At 36.1% G+C, this 23,103-nt stretch overlaps 1 protein-coding gene across 1 annotated transcript in view; it reads left to right on the top strand.

The window, feature by feature from the left end:
* The window catches only part of THSD7B (thrombospondin type 1 domain containing 7B), a 759,038-nt gene that overhangs the window by 162,949 nt on the left and 572,986 nt on the right, over positions 1–23,103 (top strand). The window contains exon 2 of the mRNA XM_047871837.1: positions 6,237–7,047. Coding sequence (XP_047727793.1) covers positions 6,237–7,047 — 811 coding nt within the window. The remainder of the gene's footprint in view (positions 1–6,236; positions 7,048–23,103) is intronic.

Below are 23,103 nucleotides of genomic sequence, written 5' to 3'. Positions count from 1 at the left end.
CTGCTGTCAAGCTACTTTTAATGGATGTTCTAGCCACTGGCAACTAATAATTTGTAATCATAAATGATAAGTAATGGAGGCACTTTGCTTTTCAGTCAGAGGCATCTGTCCACAAAGATGAAATGGGCTTAAAACGTGCTGTTAGGTGTCAAACAAAAGCACAATCATACAGAAAGAGCCTGGGATGTTAGCAACAGTGCTTGCGCTTTCTGCAAGTATAAAAATTCAGTCCAAATGCTCTGTGGTGGCCTTGCATGGAATCAGAAACTGTCTCCAAAAGTAAATCTTTATACCTATGAAAATGAAGTTACAGCTCTGAACCATTGCTGTTAAAATCTCTAATGAGAAATACTGGAATACTGTAGCACACATAGCCTTCAGACCACTGGTGTGTTTTGAAAATAGCTTTAGTATTAATAAAGGATTTTTTTGGTTCCTGTGAAAAGCATAATAGAATTTTTAACTAAAATGCATTATGGTTTAAATTTTTTCTCATTGAAAACAATTTTCCATGTTTTTACATTTTCTACATTGTGTTTCTATTGATATCTGATATATAACTCAGTAATGGATATATATAATGAACAAATTTTCTCTGTTAGTTTAGGTGGTGCTGTATGGCTTTAAGCATCCTCTGCTAGTAGAAGTTATTAATTAACATGACAGATTCAGGAGGCATCTGGATGGCTCTGTTGGTTAAGCGGCTGACTTCAGCTCAGGTTGTGATCTCATGGTTCATGAGTTCGAGCCCATTGGGCTCTGTGCTCACAGTTCAGAGCCTGGAGCCTGCTTTGGATTTGGTGTCTCCCTCTCTCTCTGCCCTTCCCCCGCTCACGGTCTGTCTCTGTCTCTCAAAAAATAAATAATTGTTTAAAAAAATGGTAGATTCTGAAATGTAGACTTGAGAATGGCCATCCCTTCTAGGTTCCATCAGTGCCCCTGCCTCCAATATCCCTCTCAATTTCTGGTTTGCTGCTTTAGATCTAATGAGCTTGGAAAACCAAAACATTAAGACTGCTAAACTGTGTACCAAGTAAGTATAGATAGACCTGAAGGAGAGATGGAATGTCGTCTTCAGGGGCAAACTGGCATTACATTTAGTGCCCAGATTTTGTAAGAGATACTTAATGTTTCATTTATTTTCATATTTCCAGAGTCTAATATATTACTTGTCAAGTAGCAGGTAATGAGCAACTGTTATTTTAGTGAATGAGTGCTCAGATGCCACTCTTTTCTCATTCCTTGGGTTCCTTGATGTGTTTTAGAAAGTGAGATTTCTTAGATATTTTTTCACTATGCAATAGAAACATTATTTTAATTACTCCGTGGTTGATGTGAAAGCCTTTTGAGAAGTGAAAGCTACTGCATAGATTTCAAGCTATTTCTTGGAGGTGAGGCATCTTACAAGTCATTGTTGTTTTATAACACATTTGGTAATGTTGAGGTTTATGAATGCTTTGGTATAGTAATTATCCACAAATAATTTGGGTAAGGTATTAAAGCTTTGCATTGACATTCATGTCATTCCTCAACCCCATTGCCCAAGATAAAAAGAAAGCAAGGTCAGGGTAATAAAAGCAGTGGTTGAAAAAAAAAAGAATAGTAAAATAAACATCTCCTCCTATTGCATGAATGGTATTAAGTCAGGGTTGCTGCCTCAAACGGTGGCAAATGGTGTGCAAAAGCTATGGAATGTGTTTATTCTCTCTGACTTCTTGAGTTCCCTTTTTCCTTTGTTGTAGGTATCTCAGTGAATGCCACACCTAAAACTCAGGCATCCAGTAGGTTGTCCTAAATATGATGATTTAGATTGGGAGATACATTCATCTAAACTAATCCAGTTAAGGATAACTTAATTAAGAGAATAAAATGTGCCAGCACTTTTCTGCTTCTGGAGGAGTATTACATTAGAGCATTCTCATATTTGCGCTTTCTGCAAGAAACACAGGCAGGGGAAAAAAAAGAATCCAAGAGTCTTAAATGTGAATGTGACCCAAGAGTCCATCAGTACTACCCTTTTGTGTGCAAAGATTTTACCTTCTAAACCAAAATGTTAAAACTGTTGGGATTTAAAAGATTTAGTAGTTTATTCTAGAACGACTATGTTTATCATACACAAAAGGTAGTAAATTGCAGGTGAATTTTGTTTTTGCATAATGTTGGTCCAGGTAAACAAGTACTGAATTACTATTCCTGTTATAACATTAAAATATCTTCTGAGAAATGTAACACAGCATGAGTTTTAGTTTAAAGGCACATTATGTCTAATTAAACTTTTAATCCTTTACTGGTTCTAAATTTTATTTAATTTGTATTACTTGGGGCCTGTTTTCAATTAAGGAATACCAAATGATTGATGTTTACAACCATGGGTTTCCTATATGTTTCTTTAGATTAGTATCTAAGATATATATTGTGAATATAACCACATTATATATATATATATATATATATATAAATATAAAATTTAAAGGTGATATTCATTTTCTACAGGCAACTGCTCAAAACTTTAATATGTCCTATTTCTGAACTTGGACAAAGATACAAGATTTCTCAAACTGTAGTTCACAGCTTACTTAAATGTGCATGTTTTCTGAAATGGCAAAATCCCTCAGGGCTATGTGATTTTCACGAGTGTGTGTGTTTAAAGTTCATAGGCAAACACAACTGAATAAATCATGGAACACATTTTGCCTCTATGCCTGAGAAATGCAAATTGTTATAGGTCAATTGCTTAGAGGTCTTGTCTCCATCTTATGTGTCTTGTTTGCAATTTGTTTTTCATTTATTCCAAGCGTACGCAATTCACTTTTTTATTTGCTTGTTATTTACCTGTTGTTCAGTTGTCTGCAAAGTTTGCTTTTAACATGAGGAGAAACTATTCTACCCTGACTGCGCCTTCCTAAATGTACTGACTAATGCTTATCAACATGCATGTGTCTTACCTGCCATCCTAAATTTCCAGGCCCAGAAGGGGGAAATCATTGCTCAAATACCACCTTGATTACTTGTACTCCTATCCAAAGGAATACTAACTACCAGATGGGAGAGATCATAGCTAAGCTAAGAAACAGATCTGCCTTGTGATGTTAGGATCACACATACCAATGCATATGGAAAAAAAACACCACCACCACCAACAACAACAATGAAAACTCATTTCAAATGAAGGGCAGGAGCCTAAGTTTGGAGTCTCACAGATCTGGAGTCCCATTCTAGTCTACCATTTACTAGCTGTATAACCTTGGATGCACCCTGTAACTTCTCTGAGCTTAGTTTCCCCAGTTGATAAAAGGAGCATACCAGCCCCGTGTCAGAGGACTGTTGTAAGAAACAAGAAAGGAAGGAAGGCACTGAGCAAATTGCTTGTGGTATATGACAAAGCAGTTCTGTGTTATTGTTGTTGTTGTTTTTAAATGTCTTGATTTGTGGTATAAATACCCACATTATGGTTGATTTCAAATTATGAATGATTTAGCAACCACTTGGTAAAATTCTTGAATATGTAACAGTCTTCTGCTATCATCCCAGCCTGCGACAGCACTGCTAGCCCTTAACAAATGGTAATAATTATTTCTTAATACGTATATTTTGTCTTCCATTGATCTAAGAAATTTTTTGCTATTTGGTGTATTTCTTTGTAGATGGGAGAATGTGAAAGCTAAGGGAAGAATAGTAATGTACAAGGTTTAAAATATTAATGATTTCAAATAACAAAAAAGAGCTACCTTAACAGTTTTGAAAGTAGGCAAAAAACTTAGAACAAGAAGGAAACATTTTAATAAGAAAATATGTTAGTAAAATGGTTTAAGAGTAAGAATAATGATCACTTTGTAAGGTGTTCTAGATGAATTAAATTTAGTATTAAATTTTTCAGATTGGTTAGAAATGGTTTGATTTTTCTGGTCTTACTTTCTTTACACACACACACACACACACACACACACACACACACAACACACACACACACAAAGTCCTAAGGGAAAAGTTGTGTGTATTTCCTACATTAACAAATAAAGGTAAGCAGACAGCCATTATTTAAAAACCTAGTACTTAGAAAATGAGCATCTTTCAATTTTATCTGATAACTGTTTTATTTTATTCAAGACTGATTTTAGATTTTAAAATTTGCTAAATGGATATATCTTTTTTTTGTTTTAGTTTATTTATTTTGAGAGAGAGAGGGAGAGAGAAGGAGGGAGAGGAAGAGAGAGAGGGAGTGAGAGAGAATCCCAAGCAGGCTCTGCACTGACACTAATCGTGAGTGAGATCATGACCCGAGTCGAAATCAAGTGTTGGATGCTTAACCGACTGAGCCACCCAGGTGCCCCTGGAGTATTTCTTTACTGAGTAACCATGGTGATTTTTTTGGGGGGGGGCACTAATAAAAATTTGCGTGCACAGTCTGCCATGATGGACAAGGGATGGCATACTTGAACTGAGATTGCTCCAGAGCATCTGGACACATGAAGCCTTTAAATGACTTCCGTGTAGCAATGAACATCTCGATTAACAGAGTACAAAATTGTGGGTGGTCTAGGAGAAAAATCACCAGAATCCAGGGCAGTTGATGAAATCGGCCTGAGCCGAGAGTTCCATTTTTTATGTGCATTTACTGTGTCATGAGCTGGGGCACCACACCTAGGAAATGTGTGGGCAAAGTCAAGGGCATTGTGGTGAGTAAAAGGTGACTTACTTCAATGAAACTTCTGTGCCCACTTCAGCAAGAGGAGTCTCCAGGATGAGGACACTGAAAGGACCTGAGGGTGTTTTCTCCGTTAATCTCACTTACAAAGTGACAAGTCATTGGCATAGTAGGTCTGCATAACCAGATAGGGCTGTGAGGAAGAACTGGGAAGACTGCACATTAGAACCCCAAAACTGGTGTCCTGTTAAAGTGATAGATCCTCACTGCAGCATTTGGCCCCAAATGCAAGTACCTGTTTCTCTGAGGATATATATGTCTCTTCCTAAATGCATGTGACTATGCACACATTACTGTTCCTAGAAATATAATGTGTGGACATGGAAACAAATTCCATGAAGTAGTTAAATGGCATTTGGGCATTTGGGTGTTTGATCAAATTTGGGGAAAGACAGAAAGACTGCATCTTCTTTCCCTTACCTATGTAAATTGTTTCTCGGGGTGTGAATTACTTTTATTATTATCACAACCTAGTGTAGGGGCAAAGGTTACATGGTTGAGCTGATAAAATTTTCTTGCATTCATATTACATATTTAAGTAAAGTGAAAGAGAGGAAAGTATTTTCTTTCCAACTGACATAAAATGTGCTTATTTGCCATCCTTATGAAGTTGTATCATCAGCCTTTTGGATAAGGCTGGCTGGTATGTCTTCAGATCAGATGCAAAACAATGTGAGAAACCTCAATGAACACTCTTTTGTCTGTCCGTTTCTTCGTGGGACTCTTTCTCATGAAAACGTGTTCAGTAATTAAAAGAAGTGGCATATTATGAACCAATGTTGGAAGCTTTACCCGGAGTCTTACCTGTCGAAAATCCAAGGGGGTATATTTCAGGGATTGTGGGGGCAGTTCAATAGTGCTGTTGCTGCTTTTATTACATCCTCCCCCATCAGATATTTTCTTTTTCATGCAGTTCACTCTGCAAGCAAAACCCAAAAGTGGGGACATCTATTAAGCGAGTGAAAATATATTTAGGATACTTTGGCAAGTTATTTTTTAAAAACGTATTTCTCTTCTGAGCCACCTGCAGTATTGAGCTGAAGGCTTAGAAAGATGAGAGACCCTACTTTATTAAGATCCTGGGTTTAGGGCTTTTCTTTGAGATCAAACATTGTCTACCTAGAAAGTATTAATATTGAGTTAGATATATAGGCTTTGGAATGTAGCGATTATAATGATACCAATCATTTATTACGTGTGCATTGTCTCCTTGGCACCACATTGTACCACTGATCCTCAGAAGAGTTCTGCAAGTCAGTGCTTTTATTCTTTCGCTTATGTAGTTAAGGAAACTAAGGCTTACAAATGGAAGTAATTCATCCAAGTTTACATTGCTGGTAAGAGAGGGAGAGGGGACTTCAACAAAGGCAGACCGATGCAGCGTCCACACTCTTCACAACTAAATTAAACCTCCACTCAAGTTCATAATTTCATACTGGTTGTATTGGGAAGTGTGCAGACTGACCCATTTTTGTGTGGAGGGCCGCGTGGAATGTCTGAGTAATTGACATCCTTGTCTTTGTGCCTGTAGGCCCCTGGGGAAGGTGCGCAGGAGACTGTGGACCAGGAGGAGTCCAGAGTCGTGCACTGTGGTGTTTCCACTTGGAAGGGTGGACAAGTCATGTCTCTAACTGTGATGAGAACAGCAGGCCTCCAAAGGAAAGAAGCTGCTTCCGAGTCTGTGATTGGCACAGTGACCTCTTCCAGTGGGAGGTCTCTGACTGGCACCATTGTGTGCTCGCCCCTTCCAGCCTCGGCCAAGCCGAGCCTCGGCCTGAGGAGTGTGTGACAGCGCAACATGGGTTACAGCACCGGACTGCGCGTTGTATTCAGAAGTTGAACAGAACCGTGGCTGGAAATGAAATATGTGAACACTTTGTCCCACGGCCCCCCACAGAGCAAGCTTGCCTCATTCCCTGCCCCCGGGATTGTGTTGTATCTGAGTTCTCACAATGGTCCGAGTGTAGCAAGGGATGTGAGAAGCGATTGCAACACAGAACCCGGGCAGCCATCGCTCCCCCTCTCTATGGCGGTTCTCAGTGTCCCAATCTGACTGAGTCAAGAGCCTGTGACACTCCCGTTTCCTGTCCTCTTGGAGAAGAGGAGTATACTTTTAGCCTTAAAGTTGGACCATGGAGTAAATGTAGGCTGCCTCATCTAAAAGAAATTAACCTAAGCGGAAGAACTGTTCTGGATGTTAGCTCTGATTCAAAGGAGCGAGTAACCTTTAGACATCAGAGTTACAAGCCACATCACCATTCCAAGCCCTGGGATTTAGAGATCGGTTATCAAACTCGGCAGGTCTGGTGCACCAGAAGTGACGGAAAAAATGCTATGTTAAGGTAGGAGGCCTTCAGTGTTTATATCTTTGCTTCACCTAGGTATTTTACAACATAATTTTATAAGATGTATTATTTCCTACAAAGGGATAATTATAACCAGGTTGGGGATTTGGGTTTTTAGAAGTTTAATTTAAGAGGCTTTCAATTTCAATTGTGAACATTTCAGAGTATAGACCAGGCAGAGCTCTGAATTCTTACATAATTAATAGTACAACTACATAGGATAAGGCATGCATTTCCACATTTTTCAAGGTGTCAACAAGTTTTAAAAAAACATTTATCACTATAGTAAGAGAAGACTAAACCTTTCTTTATAATTATAAAAATTCAAATTGACTCTCAAACTTGGGATAGAAATTATGCAAAAATTATAATTTTTCATAATCATGTTTTTAAAAAAGATTTTAATTCTTATCTATTTTTGAGAAAGAGAGAGACAGAGCATAAGTGGGAGAGGGGCAGAGAGAGAGAGAGAGAGAGAGAGAGAATCCAAAGCAGGCTCCAGGCTCTGAGCTGTCAGCACAGAGCCCAACACAGGCCTGGAACTCACGAACCGTGAGATTATGACCTGAGTCGAAGTCGGTTGCGTAATCCAGGCACCCGGTATTCATGTTTTTTAAACTTGGTTTTGTTTACTTTTGCTTTCATGTTTAAGAAGATTCTCTAACATTTTAGTGGTAGATTTTTTATAGTAGTAATAATAACAGTAAGTTAATCTAAGAATGCTTTCTATGACATCGATTTGAAAAACGTATTACCTTGCACGACAATAATTAGAATTGCAAACCTATAGAGGGAATGGACTAAAACTTTTAAAAAGAATAGTTAAGGCTGTTAGTGCTTAAAAGTTATTTGTAATTGTTCTACTTTAAATTGTAGTTCAGAAAAATCATGACCTAGGTATATAGAAATATGCTCAAAGTAGTATTTGTTTAATTTTCCCCAGAAGGTCTTAAAGCACTGGTATGTTACCAAGTTTTTCCAAATTTAAATGCCTTTCAGTAAGGCGTATATTACAAAATAGTGAAACACTCATCTCTAGAATTAATCATTATCACCAGTTACTGTTTTCTCAGAATCCACAGCTGGCTGGGAGAGGCTCAAAAGACTACCTCTGCTATTCAAGAACAAAGTAATGTGATGATTGTTTCTTGTTTTTTTTCATTTTTATTTTTCATTTGACTTCACAAATAAGCATATTTCATCTTTGATGCTTCATTCTGATTTATGCCATATGCGGTTGGCAAGTCCATTGAAGAGTGATTTTCTGCCTTTTATTGCCTGCCTCTGTAAAGCCCAAAAGATTAAGCAGATGATTTGGGTGATTATTGTTTGAATGCATATGTGGGATTCTATAAAGACATCGTTTTCTTACTATTCCAGAGAATGTTTTCAGTTTTAGTTTGCTTGTGTTTGCCATGTTGTTTTTCTTTGTTTTAAATTAAGAGACTTTGTTTTTTAGAGTAGTTTTAGATTTACAGAAAAATTGAGTGGAAAATACAATTTCCATATAGCTTCTCCTCACTCCCCTCCACACATACAGTATGGTACACACTTCTTGCACCAGTGTAGTGTGTTTGTTACCATTTGTGAGCCAGTATCAACATATTGTTATAGTCCGTAGTTTAATTAGGATTCACTGTGTTGTACATTCTATGGGTTTGGACAAATGTATAATGATATGTGTTCATAATTACTGTATCATTTAGGATAGTTTCATGGCCCTAAAGATCTGTGCACGACCTATTGGTCGCACCTCTCCTCTCCCCAGTTCCCTGGCATTCAGGGATCTTTTTACTGATGGCATAGTTTTATCTTTTCCAGAGTGTTATATAGTTGGAATGATACAGTATATAGCTTTTCTTATTGGCTTCTTTTGCTTAGCAATATGTATTTAAGATTCCTCCATGTATGTCCATGGCTTGATAGCTTGGTTCTTTTTATCACTGAATAGTACTTGTTGGTTTACAAACTATCCCTGTATACATAGAGCAGGGAGAGACCGAAGGAAGAGACAGACCACTCCGGATTGGGAGGTGGCAGTTTAGTAAGCAAGAGAACTTACTAATAAGGCTTGTCTTGGGTGGCTGCAAGATGAGTAGGTATCTGCACCCATTGCCAAATCTTAAAAGTTTATATAGAGGCCTTAATTGGTTTCCATCACATATACCACCTAGATGTTCTCAAAAGACCTTACTCCTTTAAGACCATGTACTTAGAGCAGCTCCCACTGTGTACAGAGCATATATTCCAAGGACAAGCAAAGGGGTGAGGAGCCTCCAAACGCCTGAATCTAGCCTGATGGTCAACTGGCAGTCACATCCTCTTGATTACCTCCTCCAACAGTATTCTGTTCTATGGATATATCACAATTTGTCATCTGTTCACCTGTTGGAGGACATCTTGGTTGCTTCCAAGTTTTGGCAATATAAATAAAGCTTCTGTAAACATTCATTTGGAGATTTTTATGTGAACATACATTTTCAACTAATTTGGAGAAATACCAGTGGGCACTTTCCTACATATTACAGTGAGAATTGTTTCATTTTGTAAGAAACTGCCAAACTGTCTTCCAAAGTGGCTGTATCATTTTGTATTGCCACCAGCAATAAATGAGCATTCCTACTGCTTCACATTCTGGCCAGCATTTGCTATTGTCAGTATTTTGGATTTTAGCCATTTTTAATAGGTGTATAGTGGTATCTTGTTTTAATTTGCAGTTCCTTAATCACTTACGATGTTTGGCATCTTTTCATATGCTTAGTTGCCATCTGTAGATCTTCCTTGGTGAGGTGTCTGTTCAGATCTTTTGTCTATTTTTTGAGTTGTTTTCTTATGGTTGAGCTTTACAAATTCTTTGTGTACTTTGGATGCCAGTCCTTTATCAGATATATGTTTTGAAAATATTTCCTTCCAGTTGATGACCCCCTTTTCATTCTCTCAACAGTGTCTTTCACAGAGAAGTTATTTTTTGTTTTGTTTTAATCTTAGTGAAGTCAAACTTATCAATATTTCTTTCATGGATCACTCTTTGGTGTTGCATCGAAAACAACAACAAATTCTCTAAACCTAAGATCAACTAAATTTTCTCCTATATTGTTTTCTAGGAGTTTTATAGTTTTACATTTTACATTTAAATCTATGATCCAGTCTGAGTTAACTTTTGTGAAAGGTATAACGTTGGTGTCTGTATTCTTTTTTTTTTTTTTTTACGTGTGGATGCCCAGCTATTCTAGTACCTTTTGTTGAAAAGACTCTCCTTTTTCTATTGAACTGCCTTTGCTCCTTTGCCAAAGATTAGTTGACTATATTTATGTGGATCTATTTCTGGGCTCTCTGTCTTTAGTCCATTGATCTATTTATCTATTCTTTGCCAATAAAACAATGTCTTAAATACTGAAGATTTATAGTAAGTCTTGAAGTTGGGTAGTTTCAGTCCTCTGAATTTGTTCTCTTTTTAATATTGTATTATCTATTATGTATCTTTTGTTTTTCCATGTAAACTATAGAATCAGTTTTTTTTCAATATCTACAACATAACTTGCCAAGATTTTGATTAGGATTGCTTGTAGTGTATGGATCAATTTGGGAAGAAATAACTTTTTTTTAATGTTTATTTATTTTAGAGAGGGAGGGAGAGATAGAGAGTGAGCAGGAGAGGGGCAGAGAAAGAGGAAGACAGAATCCCTAGCAGACTCCATACTGTCAGCGCAGAGCCTGATGTGGGGCTCGAACCCACGAACTGTGAGATGATGATCTGAGCGAAACCAAAAGTTGGAAGCTTAACTGAATGAGGCACCTAGGTGCCCCAAGAAATAACATCTTGATAGTGTTGAGTCTTCTTTTCCATGTACCTGCAGTATTTCTCCATTTATTTACATCTTTGATTTCTTCATCAGAGTTTTATACTTTTTCTCATGTACATTTTGTATCTATTTTGTTAGATTGATACTTAAGTATTTCATATTTTTGGTGCCAATATAAATGTATAGTGTTTTAAATTTCAAGTTGTAGTTTTTAATGGCTTGTGTATAAGAAAACAATCGAGTTTTATATATTAACCTGTATTCTGCAACCTTGTTATAACCACTTATTAGTTCCAGGACTTTATGTTGTTGTTAAGATTCTTTGGGATTATCTATGTAGATAAGCATATCATTTGCAGACAAAGGAAGTTTTATTTCTTCATTTCCAATCTGTATACTACTCTTCTTTTTCTTTCTTTCTCTTTCTCTTTCTCTTTCTCTTTCTCTTTCTCTTTCTCTTTCCTTTCCTTTTTCTTTTCTTTTCTTTTCTTTTCTTTTCTTTTCTTTTCTTTTCTTTTCTTTTCTTTTCTTTCAATTCTCAAGTTAGTTAACATACAGTGTAATCTTGGTTTCAGGAGTAGAATCCAGTGATTCATCTCTTACATATGACACCCAGTGCTCATTCTGAAAAGTGTCCTCCTTAATGCCCATCACCCATTTAACACCTCCCCCTCAACCAATCCTGTTTTTTCTCTGCATTTAAGAGTCTCTTATAGTTTTCCTCCCTATCTGTTTTTATCTTATTTTTTCTTCCCTTCCCCTATGTTCATCTGTTAAGTTTCTCAAATTCCACATATGAGTGAAATCATATGATCTCTTTTTCTGACTTATTTTACTTAGCATAATACCCTCCAGTTCCATCCACGTTTTGCAAATGGCAAAATTTCATTCTTTTTCATCACTGAGTAATATTCCATTGTATGTATATGTATATACATACAATTGTATGCACATGTGTATGTGTTGTATTGTACATTGTACGTACATCTTATTAATCCATTCTTCAGTTGATAGACATTTAAGCTCTTTCAATAATTTGGCTATTGTTGATAACCGCTATAAATATTGGGGTACATGTGCTGCTTGAAATCAGCATTTTTGTATATTTTGGATAAATTCCTAGTAGTACAGTTGCTGGGTTGTAGGATAGTTTCATTTTTAATTTTTTGAGGAACTTCCAAGAAATGTGCAGAAGACATGAATAGATACTTTTCCAAAGAAAACTTCCAGATGGCAGATAGATACACAAAAAGATGCTCAAAATTGGTTGTCATCAGGGAAATACAAATCAAAACCATAATGAGATACTACCTCACACCAGTCAGAATGGCTAAAATTAGCAATTCAGGAAACAATAGATGTTGGTGAGGTTGTGGAGAAAGGGGAATCCTATTGCACTGTTGGTGGGAATGCAAAATGGTGCAGGCACTCTGGAAATCTATATACTGTTTATTTCTTTTTCTTGTCTTATATTATCTAGGACTTTGAGTGTGACTCAAATAGGAGTGATAAAAATGGACATCCTTGCCTTGTTCCTGATCTTAGCAAGAAAGCATCTGGTTCCTCACAATTAAGTATGATGTTAAATGAAGGTTTTTTTCTGGATGTTCTTTTTCATGTTGAAGAACCTACCCTGTATTCCTAGTTTGCTGAGAATTTTTATCATACATTAGTGTTGGTTTTTGTCAAGTGCTTTTTCTGTATGTATGGATACAATGTATGATTTTTCTCATTTAGTCTATAGATAAATTAGATTGTGTTGATTTTTGAATGTTGAACTGGCTCTACATACCTGGAATACAGCACATTTGGTTATGATGTAGTATTATTTTTATGCATTGTTGGATATTATTTGCTAATATTTTGTTGATAATTTTTACATATATGTTTATGGGAGATATTGGTCTTAGTTTTCCTTTCTTATAATGTCTTCGTTTTTTGATAATAAGATAATGCTGGCCTCATATGATGGACTAGAAAGTGTGTACTCTGCTTTGATTTTCTGAAATAAATTGTAGCAAATAAGTATAGTTTTTTTTTTATTGACTGGTAGAATTCAACAATGGACCTGGTATTTTCTGGTTTAGTAGGTTATTAATTATTGATTCAATTTCTTTAATAGATATGAACCTATTCTTATTATAGATTTCTCCTCGTGTGAGTTTTAACAGGTTGTATATTTCATTCATCTAATTTATCAAATTTGTGTGCATAGACTTGTTCATAATATTCCTTTATTATCTTTTTTATGTCCATGGGATCATTAGTGATGACCTCTCTTTCATTACTTATCAGTACTTATTAGTACTTTGTTTCTTCTTCTTCTTCTTCTTCTTCTTCTTCTTCTTCTTCTTCTTTTTAATCTTAGTTAATCTGGCTAGAGGTTTATCAGTTTTACTGATATTTTTTGAGAACCAGCTTTTGCTTTCAGATATTTTCCCTACTGATTTTATACTTTCAGTTTTATTGATTTCAGTTATAATTCTTATTCTTATCATTATGCCTACTTTGGATTTAATTTGCTCTTCCTTTTCTAGTTTTCTAAGATAGCTTAAGTTATTGCTTTTAGGTATTTATTTTTTTCTACTATGTGAATTCCAGGCCATAAATTTCTTTCTAATCACTGCTTTCACTACATACAAATTTTAATAAGTTGTATTTTTATTTTCATTTCATTCCAAATGTTGTTTAAGTTATCCTGTGACTTCTTTGACTCATGCATTATTTGAAAGTGTGGTGTTCAATCTCCAAGTATTTGGGGATTCTCCTCCAGCCACCTTTTTGTTACTGATTTGTAGTTTAATTCCATTGTGTCCTGAGAATATACTTTGCATGATTTCTATTCTTTAAGTTTGTTAAGGTGTGTTTTATGGCCTGGAATTTTGGTCTGTCTAGGTGAATGTTCAGTGTAAGGATGAAGGTAATGTGTATTCTGCTATTGTTGGATAACGTATTCTTTAAGTGTCAATTATATCCAGTTGATTGATGGCACTGTTCAGTTCCACTATGTCCGTACTGATTTTCTGCCTGCTGGATCTGTCCATTACTGATCGAGGGGTGTTGAAGTCTCCAACTATAATAGTATATTCATCTATTTTTTTCTTTGCAGTTGTATCAATTTTTACTTCATGTAGTTTGATGTCTCTTGTTAGGTTCATACACATCAAGGACTGGTATACCTTCTTGGATAATTGCCCCCATTGTTGTTATGTGATGCCTCACTATATCCCTAATGGTTTTACTTGTTCTGAATTCTGATTTGTCTGGAATTAATATAACTACTCCAGTTTTCTTTTGATTACTTTTAGCATGGTAATCTTTACATTTTAATCTATCCTTGTCTTGAAAGTTTCTTGTAGACAATATACAATTGGATTTTCTGATTTATCCACTCTGACAGTCTCAGCCCTCTGATATATTTGTATCATTGAATTTTAAAATGATTATTGATGTAATTGGAACAATATCAATTATATTTATTGTTTTCCACTTATTGCCCTGTTCTTTGTTCCTCTTTTTGTTTTTTCATCTCTGACTTTAATTGACCATTTTTTATTATGTCATTTGTCTTCTTTCCTAGCATATCTTTTTTCTTTACCTTTTTTTTTACCTTTTTATTTTTTTCTATTAATTTTTTTTACTTTATCTTAGAGAGAGAGAGTAAGAGCAAGTGAGGGAGAGGGGTAGAGGGAGAGAGGTAATCCCAAGAAGGCTTTGTGTTCAGCACAGAGCCCAATGTGGGGCTTGATCCCACAACCCTGGGTTCATAACCTGAGCCAAAGTCAAGAGTCAAATGTTCAATTGACTTAGGCATGCAGGCTCCCCTTTTCTTTACCTTTTTCCATGGTTGCCCAAGAGTTTGCAAAGTAAATTTACAACTAATCCAAGTCTACTTTCAAATAACACCATACCACTTTACACATTCTTAGAACATTCCCAGTCCCCTTTTCCCATTCCTTATAACACTCCTGTCATTAATTTCACTTAGCCATAACCCATAATTACTTTACATTGTTATTATAATTTTGAATAAATTATTGATATTAGATCAGTTATGAATGAGAAAAATAAAATATTTTATTTTACCTTCAATTATTCCTTCTTCAACAGTCCTTCTTTATTTATGTAGTTTTAAGTTTCCGACCTGCATAGTTTTCTTGTCTCTGAAGAACTTCTTTATAACCTTTATTTCAAGGCAGGTCTACTGATCACAAATTTCCTAAATTTTTCTTTGAGAAAATTTTTATTTTTCTACTTTTGAAAGATAGTTTCACTGGATATAGAATTTAGGTTGGTGGGTGTTTTTCTTTCAACACTCCACTATATTTTTTGCTTGAATAGTTTTAAAAATAAATTTTATGTAATTTTTATCTTGCTTATCCATAGCTTAGATGTTTTTCCAGTCCAGCTCCCCATCCCGTTTTTTTTTTTTTTTTCCAAGACATTCTCTTGGACTTTCTGTATTTTGAATATTGTATGCCCAGGTGTAGGGTTTTTTTTTCTTCCATTTTTAAAAAAGCTTATCCATGGGGTGCCTCGCTGGCTCAGTCAGTGGACTTCTGACTTCAGCTCAGGTCATCATCTCATGGCTTGTGAGTTTGAGCCCCATGTCGAGCTCCATGCTGACAGCTCAGAGCCTGGAGCTGCTTCGGATTCTGTGTCTCCCTCTCTTTCTGCCCCTCCACCACTTACACTCTGTTTCTTTCTCAAAAATAAATAAACATTAAAAAAAAAAAAAAAGCTTATCCTGTGCTTGGTGTTCCCTGAGCTTCCTGAATCTTTGATTTGTTGTCTGTTGTCTGTCATTAATTTTGAAAAATCTCACTTATTATTTTTAAACACTTCTTTTTTCTTCTTCTTCTTTCCTTCTTTCTTTCATTTTATTTTACCTGTGATATTCCTATTACACGGATGTTACACTATTTATAATTGTCCTGTAGTTCTTGATATCTTGTTTTTTTTTTTTTTTCATTTTTTTCTCCTTTACATTTCAGTTTTGGAAGTTTCTGTTGACATTTTTTCTTTTTTTTTTTAAACTATTGTTTTTAATGTTTATTTTTGAGAGAGAGAGAGAGTGACAGAAAGACAGAACATGAGTGGGAAAGGGGCAGAAAGAAAGGGAGAGACAGAATATGAAGCAGGCTCCAGGCTTAGAGCTGTCAGCATTGAGCCCAGCATTGGGCTTGAACCCACAAACTTTGAGATCATGACTTGAGCCAAAGTCGGTTGCTCAACTTGACTGAGCCACCCAGGTGCCGGACATTTTTTCAGTCTCAGTCTCAGTGATTCTTTCCTTAACTATGTCCAGTCTGTTGATGAGCCCATCAAAGGGCAGTCTTCATATCTGTTTTAGTGTTTCAACTTCTATCATTTCCTTTTGATCTTTTTCACAGAGTTTCCATCTCTTTTTTCATAATATACATATGTGGTTTCGTATTATAATTTTTTTATGTTAGAGCCTTTAGCATATTAATCAAAATTGTTTTAAATTCCCAGTATGACTGGGCACCTGGGTGGCCCAGGCAGTTAAGTATCTGACTCTTGGTTTCGTCTCAGGTCCTGATCTCATGGTTTTGTGAGTCTGAGCCCTGTGTCAGGCTCTGTGCTGACAGTGCAGAGCCTGCTTGGGGTCCTTTCTCACTCTCTCTCTCTCTCTCTCTCTGTCTCTACCTCTCCCCTGCTCACTATATCTCTGTCTATCTCAAATTAAATAAACTTAAAAAAATTCCCGGTATAATGCCAAAATTTTAGCTATATCTGAGTTTGAATCTGATGTTTTCTCTGTCTTTTCAAACTGTGTTTTGTCTTTTTGTATGCCTTGTATTCTTTTGTTGAAAGCTGGACATGATGTACTGGGTAAAAGGAACTGAGATAAATGGGCTTTTTTTTCTGTTTCAGTGAAGTCCTATTATGCAAAAAAAAAATAGGCTTTAGGTGTGAGATTTTGTATTTATTTGGCTAGGATTAGTCTGTGTTTGCTGTAGCTATAGGGGTCAAAGGCTAAAATTTTCCTCTGGTGTCCTTGTTATGATTTTTTTTCCTTTTCCTCTTTTGTTTTTTGGTTTTCCTTAGAAAATTCTTCCTAATTAAGTTCTGGTACATGAAATTATTTTTATTGTAATTCTCTGTTATTAATCTGGAGCCTCATTAATGTTTTGGGGGAGGAGGAGTAATGAATTTTTTAATGAATTTTGGGGGGAGGAGGAGTGTTTTATAGTCCTATAATTTGGTCTCAATCTTTTATTGAGCCTGTTCTCCTAGATGTGGCCTTTAAAAATGCTTCTCCTACTTCACAACTTCTTCCTTCCCAATTAAATAATAGAGAAAGGCTAGAGAGGGCTGGGGTTGGGTATTTTCTTTCCCCAGATTGTTAGGATCTGGTAATATCCCAGTTGGTTAGGCTTCAGTAAAATAGTTTACATTGAGGGTGAGAAACTTTTAAGATTTCTCTGGGTCTACTTCAGAATGTCTCCCCTTGATGAGAGAATGAGATTTTTTTTCTTTATTGTGAAAACCTGGTCAGACTTCTGGAGGTGAAACTCAGGAAAATACAGGATCTCTAGTAGGACTGGGCCCTCTTGAAATTTTTAACTCAAAAGCTCATCTGAACTGAAACCACCAGCAATTTATCAATCACAGCTTAAGTTTTCCTACCCTGTAGTGGCTTCAATGGCAGTTTCTGCTCCTGAGATGCTCCCAGTAAGTTATGATTCTCCATATCCACCTCTTTTCTCTGTGCCTTTTGGGACATCTATCTGCCCTGTGACTAAATTCTATGATGAACTGAAGAAGTTGTCAGTTTTTGGTTTGTTTGGCTTTTTCTCATTTTAGGAATGAAAAGAAGTCTTTTAATGTTTATTTATTTTTGAGAAAGGAGTGGGGGGAAGGGGCAGAGAGAGAGGGAGACACAAAATCTGAAGCAGGCTCCAAACTGTGAGCTGTCAGCACAGAGCCTGACATGAGGCTTGAACCCACAAACCATGAGATCATGACCTGAGCCAAAGTCGGGTATGCAACCAACAGCCACAAAGGCGCCCCTAGCTTTTTCTCATTTTGATGATAGCAGTGAGTTCACACTGCTTAGGTGGTTGTATAGAAACCAGAAGTGACCATGTTCTCTTGTTTTTTTTTCCAGTTTTATTTATTTATTTTTTTTGAGAGAGAGAGAGAGAGAGAGTATGAACATGGGAAGGGCAGAGAGAAAGGGAGAGAGAGAATGCCAAGCAGGCTGCGTGCTGTCAGCAGAGAACCTGATGTGGGGCTCAATTCCATAAACCATGAAATAATGACCTGAGCCAAAATCAAGAGTCAAACATTTAATTGACCGAGCCACAGAGCCTAACATGGACCATGTTCTCCTTTGAGTTCTAGGCAGCATATTGAACTAAAACAACTTTTTTAAACATTATGTCATGAAATTTATACTATTTATTTTATTGAGTCATCAAAGAATTATGAAATGACTTATATCCTATCATGAAATGTTTAGGTTATTAGGAAAATATAGTGTTAAGTAGGAACATAATCTATTTCTCTAACTTCCACTGCAATGAACAGAAACATTTCTCTTGACAGCTGTGAGGGCCATTGTTGACATTATTGTCTCATCTCATTTTTATCCAACCTCATGAATTATGTGGACATACTCCACCAGAACTTTTACTAAAATGTTTCAAATCCATCTCTGCAAAGTACACATTTTTTTTTCCTTTTTGTGGGTCTGATACATTCAGGAAAGCATTGTTATTTTCGTGTGTCTGTTGACTTTTAGGACGAACTTAAGTTTCCCTTAATCAGTAAAAATTGTCATATATAATGGATTCTTTGTACGCTATACTTATATGAACGTTTAGGCCACTTTCCTTTTGGTGGTCTCTGTGAGACTGTATGGACAAGTGGCATTTTGTTTCCTCTATTCTGATTATGGCAATGGCTAGTTGTCATGTCATTAGGAATGGGATACTTCCATAATGCCCGCTTCTGTTTGCGCCTTGCTGGAAAGTCATTTCACAATCTAGGGCACCACAGAGGTTTAATTAATGTCCTTTGCTAGTTCTCTCATTGATTACTGTTAACTTTTGATAAGCACCTCAAGCAATTTTCCCTTCACACTTACATTTGCCGTGTGGTGGGCAGTTCTCTTAGTGTTGGTGCTTCTCTGCTCCCTCATCACCGATTTGCCTTAAAGATGGGCTTAAAGATCTTTAGTTTTTAATTGTGTCATTGCATATCCTATTTTTCCCTTTATTTTGATGGGAGTTTCTCTGTGGTTCCACTATTACATTTTTATTTTATTTTTAAATTTTTTAATGTTTATTTATTATTGAGAAACAGAGGCAGAGGGGAGGGGCAGAGAGAAGGGGAGACACAGAATCTGAAGCAGGCTCCAGGCTCTGAGCTGTCAGCACAAAGCCTGATGCAGGGCTTGAAATCACAAACCACGAGATCATTACCTGAACCGAAGTTGGATGCTCAACCGACTGAGCCACCCAGGCGCCCCTATTACATTTTTAAAGAGCTGTCCCACAGCCTGTTCATTTTTTTTCAGATTATCAGTGATGCTGTTATTGAACTTTTACAATACCTAACTTAATGAAATAAAGTGATCTTCTTTACATCTTTTTTTTTCATTAAAGTGTAAGTGCATCTGAGTTAAGAAATCTGGGTTGTAGACTAGGCAATCTGTGTATATGAATAAAAGAAGTGATTTATATTTATTATTTAGGTCAATAAAATTCAGATGAATGGATTTTACTTTGATTTTAATATAGAGAAGCATTTGGCATGGGCAGTCTTTTAAAAGCTGTGATCATTGGTACATGGTGAACATTCTTTAAATTCTCAGGCCGCTATGGTTAGATAAATACTCTATGATTTCCCTTGAAAAGAGCTCCTGAGAGGTAATAAATTTTGACTATAAAACGAATCATATCACTACAGCTGAAATCCTACTGTTACTTTGCTTTTGTTTATGTTTTTTATCTCTACCACCAGAGTAGACTTAGAAAGAATTTTCCTATCCCTGTCCCTTTCAAAACATAAATAAGTGCTGACCCTGAATGTAAAAAGTCATTTTCATAATTTGTTCTTTGGAATGTGGCAGAGAATATTTTGTTGCTTTTGTTGTGTTGGTGGGAATGAGAATAGAGGACTTTTTCTTTTCTGGGTTTTTTTTTTTTTTTTTTTTTTTGGTTTACTTTCAGTTTTAGATTTTGTTTTCCTCTTTTCCTATGTATTGATTTAATTTTATTTTTAAAATATATTGAACAATAACGTGTTTATCAAAGTTAAAAGTATACATCATGTTACTGGGAGGAGCATTACTTCCTCCTATGTATCTCCATCCTACGTCTCCTACCTTTTGTAGATAATCACCATTCTTGTTTTCTCACTTATCCTTCTGTGTTTCTTTATGTTTTTAATTTTCACTTCTTTATTACACAAAGAGTAGCATAGTGTGTAACATTTTTAAAAAAAAATTATTTATTTTTGAGAGAGAGAGAGGCACAGAGCATGAACAGGGGAGTGGCAGAGAGAGACACACACAGAATCCAAGCTCTGAGCTGTCAGCACCCATGACCTGAGATCATGACCTGAGCTGAAGTCAGGATGCTTAGCCAACTGAGCCACCCAGGTGCCCCCACACTGTAGCTTATTTGAACAGACTCCCACATTTAGACATCCAGGCAGTTTCTAATATTTTGCAATTACAAATAATTCTTTGGTGAATAAGCCTTTGTTCATATATTTTCATATTGTTGGAGGTATATCTTCAGGATAAATTCCTAGAAGTAAAATTGCTGGGAAAAGGATTAATACATACGAGTTTGTTTAAATAATGCCAAATTCTTTATGAGAGTGATGCCATCTTGCATTGCCATCAACAAACTTACAACGAGATTATACTGTCAAGCTTTTGAACTTTTTCCTAACCTGAAATGTGGGAAGTGATATTATGATAGGGTTTTAATTTTCATTTCTCTTAATATGTATAAATGTGTATATTTGCCCATATATTTAGGGGCCATATTTATAGATCTTTTGGTAAATTGTTTGTTCATGTTGTTTGCCTTTATTTCTATAGGAAGTTTTATCTTTGTTTTCATTTTCAAATTTTTGTAGTTAGGGATATTAACCCTATATCTGTGACATATACATATATCTCTATAAATAGATATATTAGATATATATATTTTTAAAAGTTTATTTATTTATTTTGAGAGAGAGTAAGATAGCATGCACACCAGTGGGGGAGGGGCAGAGAGGGAGAGAGAGAGACAGAGAGACAGAGAGAATCCCAAGCAGGCTCCACATGGTCAGCAGGGAGCCTGATGAGGGCTCGATCTCAGGAATCATGAGATTATGACCTGAGCTGAAATCAAGAGTCAGATGTTTAAAAGACTGAGCCACCCAGGCGTCCCATAATATATATTCTTATATTGTCACTTAGTTGGCATTTTGTGTTTTGACTTTGCTTATAGGATTTTTGCTATGCAAAAGTTTAAAATTTTTACATAGTCAAATTGATAAATATATTGCATTTGGAATTTTAGTCATGATTAGAAAAATTTTTCCATACCCAGTTTAAATTTATGAAAATTTTCAGGGCACCTGGGTAGCTCAGTCGGTTAAGCAACTGACTTCGTCTCAGGTCATGATCTCATGTCTGTGAGTTTGAGCCCTGTGTTGGGTCTGTGCTGACAGCTCGGGAGCCTGGAGCCTGCTTGGGATTCTATGTCTTCCTCTCTCTCTGCCCCTCCCCTGCTCATGCTCTGGCTCCCTCTCTCTCCAAAATAAATAAACATTTAAAAAATAATAAATTAAAAATTAATGTTTATTTTTGAGAGAGAGAGTGACAGAGCATGATTAGGGGAAGAGCAGAAAGAGGGAGACACAGAATCTAAAGGAGGCCTCAGGCTCTGAGCTGTAAGCACAGAGCCCAAGGCAAGGCTCTAACCCACAAACTGTGAGTTCATGACCTGAGCCAAAGTCTGATCCTTAACCGACTGAGCAACCCAGACTCACCATACCCGGTTTAAATATATCCATAGTTTCTGTTACTACAAGCATAATTTTATTTTTTACGTTTCAATTTTTGATCAGTTTAGACTGCATTCTTGTGTATGGTGTGAGGAATAGATCTAATTTTGTTGTTTTTTAAATCTTTCCAGTACCAGTGCCATTTATAAATGATTCTCTCTTTGACCCTTTAAGTGAGAGAACATCTTTGTCATATATTAACTTTCTATATGTAGTTGAATTTCTTACTGGGATTCTATTGTATTTTAGTTGTCTATTTATGAGACAGTCCCCAAGTATTTTAATGAGAGAGGCTTTGCCAATATAATGCAATATCTGATAGGGCTAGTCCCTCCTCATACCTGTTCTATTTCTGTATTTCATAGCTATCCTTGAAAGGTATTTATTCCTTGCAAAATTTATGATCAACTTGTCCAGCTCAATAAAATAAGCTCATTGGAATTTCATTAAGTAAAATTTATAAATTACCTTAGAAAAAACTAACACCTTGGTGTTGAAACATCCTAACTAAAAACAAGGGATATCTTTTTCATTTGTCTCAGGTCTATTTATGTGTCTATTGGAGATGTTTTGTGGTTCTATTTATAGGGATCCTGAACACTTCTTAAGTTGTTTTCTTAAGTGAAGTTTTATATTTTTCTTGGATTAGAGATGGAATTTTTGTCATCCATTGCATTCTCTAAGTGGTTAATACAAAATGCAATTGATGTATGTATCTTAATTTTATAACTTGGAGCTTGCTGAATTCTTTTATTAAATGAGTCACTTTTTATCATTTGCCTTCTGGTGCTTTTCAAATATAATGTCATGTTATCAGCAAATAGAGATAGCTTTGTATATTCTTCTCTCATTCTCATGCCTTTGGTTTCTCTAGTTTAATGAATTGAATGCAGAAAAATCTTAAATAGTCAGGAAGATAGTGCCTATTATTACCTTTCTCAAATCCCAGTGACAATGTCTCCAAGATTTCCCCATTAAGTAAGATTCTGGTTTTAGGACTGAGGTATTTATCAATTTTCTATCACTGCTATAACAAATTACCACAAACTTAGTGCCTTAAAACAACACATTTATTATTTTGCAGTCCTGGAGGTCAGAAGTCTGCAGTGGATCTCCCTGGAATAAAGTCAGGTTGTCAGCAGGCTGCATTTATTCTGGAGGCACCAGCAGAGTCAGTTCCCTTGCCTTTGCCAGCTTCTAAAGCCTGCTT

This window comes from Prionailurus viverrinus, chromosome C1 (genome assembly GCF_022837055.1).
Source record: "Prionailurus viverrinus isolate Anna chromosome C1, UM_Priviv_1.0, whole genome shotgun sequence".
NCBI lineage: Eukaryota > Metazoa > Chordata > Mammalia > Carnivora > Felidae > Prionailurus > Prionailurus viverrinus.
The sequence above is the reverse complement of the archived record's forward strand: the minus strand, read 5'-3'. Positions and strand labels throughout refer to the sequence as shown.